Here is a 6,518-nt window from a genome sequence, read left to right as displayed (position 1 = left end):
TTCAGCTGCATCTCAGCGTTTTCTGTTTAGATGAAAATGTCTTCTTTTCTTTCTCCTTTTTCCCAGGAACTAATCTAGGTGGGATTTCTATCACTTGCAACATGGGATAATATCTGGTCAGTATACAGACGTATAATGAGATATTTCTATTTTGACTCGGAAATAGCGGCTGCCTCAAGTCTTCCAAGGGCTCCCTACCCCGCCAGCTATCCTGATCCCTTCTTTGGGACCTCTCTCTCTGGACCTCCCCACAATCCAACAATGAAAGGGTTAATAACTGACACAGCAGGGGGCCTGCTTCAACAATATGGTCAGTTCCTGCTAATTGGTTAGTGCCAGGCAGATTGTGAAAAGTTTTAATGTCATCCATAGTACCATCCAAAATAATTCAGGGGATACAAAACTTTGTGCCCGTTGTGAGCATATTCTCCTCACTCTCACACTCCCTGATATGCTTGTATTACAATAGCTTGGTTACCTTTCCTCAAACTCTTCATCCACACGCACATCTTCAGTGTCTTTTGCAGTTTTTATTCCTTTTTCCAAGAATTTTATTTTTTATTACCCACTATTGGACTCCTACGCCACCTTTTACAACTCAGCTTTGATAATTCAAGTCCAAGACATAAAATGTCACCACTGAGAGTAGCAAATAGTAACTACTTCTGTGAAAAGGTAGGAGTATCAAAGCTGAACCATTTAAAATTTCTCTTTTCTTCTTAAAATCATGGGATAGAGCATACACAGAAAATGCATGAGACAAATACGTTTAGCTTAATGCATAGACATAAAGATAATACTCGTTAAGAGAATCATGTAGGTGAGTAATTTTTTTTTTTTTTTTGAGACAGAGTCTCTGTCACCAGGCGGGAGTGCAGTGGCGCAATCTCGGCTCACTGCAACCTCTGCCTCCTGGGGTTAAGTGATTCTCCTGCCTCAGCCTTCTGAGTAGCTGGGACTACAAGCACGTGCCACCATGCCCAGCCAATTTTTGTATTTTTTAGTAAAGACAGGATTTCACCATGTTGGTCAGGATGGTCTCAATCTTCTGACCTCGTGATCCACCCGCCTCGGCCTCCCAAAGTGTTGGGATTACAGGCGTGAGCCACTGTGCCCGGCCTACATGAGTAATTAGAACATTGCCAATCTGTCACAAGCACTATCGTCCATCTACCAGTAACCTTGACTTTTGTGGTCACCAGTCCTTGCTTTTCTTTATACGTTCCTAAACGATATAGTTTAATGTTGCCTGTTTTTGGCACTCATATAATCACAGAGTAGATATAGTTTTGTGTCTGGCTTCTTTCATTTAATAAGGTTCCTTTTTAGACTTGTTTGAGGCTGTATATCATCCATTTTCATTACTACATAAAATTACATTTAAAAATACCACAATTTATTACATTATCCTGCTATTGAAGGACATTGGGTTGTTTCTTATTTGGGTCCATCACGAACAATATTGATAAGAAATCGTCTTGTAAATATCTCCTGGAATATGCGTGCATGGATTTCTCTAGATTTCATACCCAAGAATGAAAAACCTGAGTCATGGGTAAATTTAAGCGGTTTTCTGACCTAGAACTAGAAATACCATTTGGCCCAGTGATCCCATTGCTGGGTATATACCCAAAGGATTATAAACCATGCTACTATAAAGACACATGCACACATATGTCTATTACAGCACTATTCACAATAGCAAAGATTTGCAACCAACCCAAATGTCCATCAATGATAGACTAGATTAAGAAAATGGACCATGGAATGCTACGCAGCCATAAAAAAGGATGAGTTCATGTCCTTTGCAGGGACATGGATGAAGCTGGAAGCCATCATTCTAAGCAAACTATAACAAGGACAGAAAACCAAACACCGCATGTTCTCACTCACAGGTGGGAGTTGAACAACGAGAACACATGGACACACTGCAGGGAACATCACACACTGGGGCCTGCTGGGGGTGGGGAGATGGGGGAGGGATAGCATTAGGAGAAATACCTAATGTAGATGACAGGTTGATGGGTGCAGCAAACCAATATGGCACATGTGTACCTATGTAACAAACTTGCACATTGTGACATGTACCCTAGAACTTAAAGTGTAATTTTAAAAAAAGAAAAAAACAAAAGAGTTGTCTTCTTAATGTATTTGTAAGCCTTCAGCCTGTCTTCAACTCCAGACTGAAGCTCTATCTTATTTTGCATCCCTAGCACTTAGAGAAGTGACTTCACTTTTGTCTTAGGCAAATGCTCCAGCACACCAGGGCTCTGCCTATACCTACTATTCTGTGTTAACTGGATGTTCTGAATTTGCCATCTGTGTCTACGTGTTATGCAGTTTAATGGTATAAAAAGTTAGGGTGGTGTTTATGGTGGAGGCATATTTTTGAGAACTTGCAGGTTTCAGATATTTGTATAGCCAGCATCATTGTCCTGTCTCTTATCTCCCTTCAGCACTAAGGTATCCTCACATGTTCTGGTCCAGAGAGATTCTAGTATTATCTCTTGTGGGTGGGGTTCAGAAGGTAGCTCTGGCTCTCAGGTTGGCTCGCATAGAAATCTAGTTCCTACCTTGCAGTTGTACCACCAGGTGAACTTGGAAACTGGATCTAGCGAAATTTTCAAAAGATAATCTTGCATTTGGATACATTTCCAAAAACTCCGTGTCATGCAAGATGTATATATTGCATCCCTTTTCCAATGGTTCCCATTACAATTTGGGAAATGCATTTGTGTAGAAAAAATGAGAAATGTATTAGTTTCCCTGGGATGCTGTAACAAATTACCAGAAACTAGGTAGATCACAATAATAGAAATTTATTCTCTTACATTTCTGAGGCTAGATGTCTAAAATCAAGGAATTGGCAGGGCCGTGTTCCCTCTGAAGCCTGCAAGGGAGAACCCTTGCCTTCCGTGCCTCCTTCTAGCTTCAGCAATCCTTGCCATTCCTTGGCCTGCAGATGTATCTCTCCGATTTCTTCCTGTGTCTTCATACAGCTGTCTTTTCTCTGTGTGTGCTTTTTCTACATCTTCCCATGGTATTCTCCTCTCTGTGTGTCTCCGTTCAAATTTCCCTCATATTTTAATGACACCAGTCATTGGATTGGGGCTTACCTTCATCTGAATTTGTTTATGTCTGCAAAGACCTTAATGTCAAATAAGGTCACAATCACAGGTACTATGGATTAGGATTTCAACATACCCTTTTAGGGAACATTATTCAACCCGAAGCATAATTCAACATAAAGTTGAATTATGTTCCTATGTTTAGGGAACATAATTCAACTCAAAGTAAGAATACTTCTGAGAATAGTATCGTCTACTTTAACAGAATCAGTCTGATGGTTGGGCACACTTAATTCTTTTACATATCATTGTAAAAATAAACCTGTGCCCAAACTCTCTGTCCACTTAGCTGTCTTATAAACACTTGGGCTAGTAAATCCACATGGGATTTAGATGTTGAAGAAGTTGCACAGTCAGTCTCTGTGCTCCCTGGTTCAGTGTTACAAGAAAAGAAGAGCTATTTGGTTGAACTCATCTTTTAGAATAAATTAGGCATTCAGAGAATAGCTGATTTGTGGTGAGATGCCTTGGGCCCTCTGCTATCCCATCATCATCTTATTAACCTGCATCTGTGGATGCTGCCAACTCCCAATAAGCACCTTGAAAGCCTCTTTGACTTCTGATGGGCTAATAATGACAGAGAAGGCACAGCAAGGCCTCAGCAAATCTGTATCCTTGAGGCATGTGATATGTATCAGCCACTGTGCTTTGTAATTATGCAAATGGAAAATCTTATGAAATGATCAAATATATATCCAATGAATTGGCCTGAACTTTGTGATTGTGGCTGGGAATGGCCCAAGAGTTAATGAAGATCATGATTGTCATTACAATCCCTATGTCTTCTGTTGTCAGAGGGAGTCTGCTTTCCTTCATCTCAAAATCTGCAACGCGCCTTTGGCCTAAATAAACTCCTCTGACAATTCTCACTCCATTCAGTTCATACAATTAATCTTTTGGGGGCTTAACTCCTATTTTATCTCTTGTTCTTGGAGCAGTGCCCATCATATACTAGGTAATTAATAATATTTGCAGGATGAATGAAAGAAACTACTGGCCATACCTTTTATATACTGGATCATCATTCTCATGATTATACTTTTTCTTCTGATTATACTAACTATGGAGTCCTGGCCGCCGGGTAATGTAAAAACTCTCCTCCTTAATGTCTGATTATGATATGTGAACAGACTCTGGAATGTATTCAGAAGCTGCCTCTTTAGCTACACAACAGAAAGGTCCAGCCATTTCAGCCTCAGAGAAGAGTGTTTTTCCCATATAAATGGGGCAGGCACCATTGAGTTCTACAACATGAGACGTGAAGGCTATAGACAGCATTCATTTTCTTCCCTTCCCACCAATATTACAAGTGAGGAAATTGAAGTTAAGAGGGGAAAGTCTTTAGCCCTGGTCAGCCAGGCAATCAGTGGAAAAGTTAGGATTCCAACTGGCATTTCCAGATCCCAGGACAGCGCTCTTTCCTGCTCCACCCAGCCTCAATCTCAAACTGAAAAATATCAAGATCCCAGAAAGTGAGGGGTAAGTGACTCATGATACATGTCAGTATCACAGAAATAAAAGAAAAATAAAATGATGCTTTAAGATATAACACTGGTGTGGACATACCTTTAAAAATAATAATTTTAATGGATATCGCAAAGGTTTTTCAAGACATGGGCCACAGGTGTTACCCTGGGTCAGAGCAGTTGTCCAACAGCTCTCACATGCAGTCATGCAAAATCCTAAATAACATTGCCAGTCTCTATGTGGTGCTTCACAGAGGACTACCTTGCACCTTAAGTAACGTTCTTGTTCTATATCTTTGGAAGTTCTGGTCCTGAGAAGTTTGTCTCAGTAAGTATAATCTGATTACAATCAAAATAAAAGGACCAGGGATATTTTCCGGAGAGTAAGAGAACCCATGATCTGATATTGAAATTCAGAAGGGAAATCACAGTGGAAGTACTCTTGGCTTCTGACTCCTTTTTGTGTATGAGGGCTTTTTCAAAGGTGGTTACCAGCTGCATTCCCTGCCCAGTTCTGACATTGTGACCAGTGGCATGCATTGCCGAGGCTGTAGCTGGGTGTGATCTGTAGCGGGAAAGAGTTAACACAGAGCAGAAGGACACATCATAACTGAACATATTCAGGCTGGAGTGTCCTCACTAGGGCCCAGGGGCAGTCACCTCTGTACTGGTGGCTTCATCTTCATTTTGTATTGAGCTAGATGTCCTCATGTTGACTCTATCACTAAGGCCTCTAGTGACACTCTCATAGGATGGTGGGAAAGATGTGGCAGATGCAGTTTCAGATTTGTCTGGCAGTACACAATTTTCATTTGCTGTGAATGCAACAAAGGCTTCATCTGGGAGTGATGCAGCCTCCTCCTCAGCTCTGGGCACATGTAGGGTGTTGGAGAGTGCCATGGAGCGGTGCAGCACATAGCTCCGATAGGCCTTTTGAATGACAGTGGCTGAAATGTCTTCTTGCTTCCATCGGAGAGTGGTTGCTATTGGTTCATAGGATGACTTTGAAAGATTAGTTGCCATAAATTTCTCCTCCATATTTGCCTTCAGAGAATCCAACTCCCCGGACTCTCCTAGGACATTCTTGGTGAAAGCAAAAAGGATGTCCAAGCAGTGGATCTTGTCCCCAGGGACCAAAGGCAGGTCCATCTGGATCAGTATATTTCGATTGGGTTTTGGGATTCTCAGGGGACCAGAGAGAGTGTCTGCAAAGTCTGAGAGAGCAGAAAAGGTAATAAACTGAGTAGCCTCTGGGTCAAACTTCTCCCAAGTCTCATAGAACATGTCAAAGTCGTCCTCACTCAGGGGCTCGGTGCTCTCCTCCGTGGCCACGTTGAAGTTCTCCAGAATCACTGCAATGTACATGTTGACCACGATGAGGAAGGAGATAATGATGTAAGTGGTGAAGAAGATGATGCCCACAGCTGGGCTCCCACAGTCCCCTCTGGTGCCATTGCTGTTGGGCAGATTGGGGTCACAGTAGGGGGGCCCCGTGTTGAGGATGGGGCTGAGGAGGCCATCCCAGCCGGCTGACGTGGTGATCTGGAAGAGGCACAGCATGCTGTTGGCGAAGGTCTGGAAGTTGAACATGTCGTCGATGCCAGCCTCCCACCTCACATGGGGAAAGCTGGACATGCCGAAGATGGAGTAGATGAACATGACAAGGAAGAGCAGTAGCCCGATGTTGAAGAGGGCAGGCAGGGACATCATGAGGGCAAAGAGTAGTGTGCGGATCCCCTTGGCCGCTCGGATCAGTCTGAGGATGCGGCCGATTCGGGCCAGGCGGATGACTCGGAAGAGTGTCGGGGAGAAGTAATTTTGAAGCGACTTAAGAATTGCAGAAAAAACCAGGCCTTTAAAAGAAGGGGGAAATTATCTAATTAGTATCTCCAGCTGTGAGATCTGACAAAGTTGGCTGTGATGG

At 42.6% G+C, this 6,518-nt stretch overlaps 1 protein-coding gene across 3 annotated transcripts in view; it reads right to left on the bottom strand.

Annotated features, from left to right (window-relative positions):
- Window positions 1-5,233: 5,233 nt before the first annotated feature.
- Window positions 5,234-6,518, bottom strand: part of SCN10A (sodium channel, voltage gated, type X alpha subunit) — a 97,368-nt gene continuing 96,083 nt past the window's right edge. For all 3 annotated transcript variants that reach the window (XM_011999480.1, XM_011999481.1, XM_011999482.1), the window contains one exon: window positions 5,234-6,447. In XM_011999480.1, coding sequence (XP_011854870.1) covers window positions 5,234-6,447 — 1,214 coding nt within the window. The remainder of the gene's footprint in view (window positions 6,448-6,518) is intronic.

This window comes from Mandrillus leucophaeus, unplaced genomic scaffold (genome assembly GCF_000951045.1).
Source record: "Mandrillus leucophaeus isolate KB7577 unplaced genomic scaffold, Mleu.le_1.0 Scaffold595, whole genome shotgun sequence".
Classification (NCBI taxonomy): Eukaryota; Metazoa; Chordata; class Mammalia; order Primates; family Cercopithecidae; genus Mandrillus; species Mandrillus leucophaeus.
This window is presented reverse-complemented; position numbering and strand designations above follow the sequence as displayed.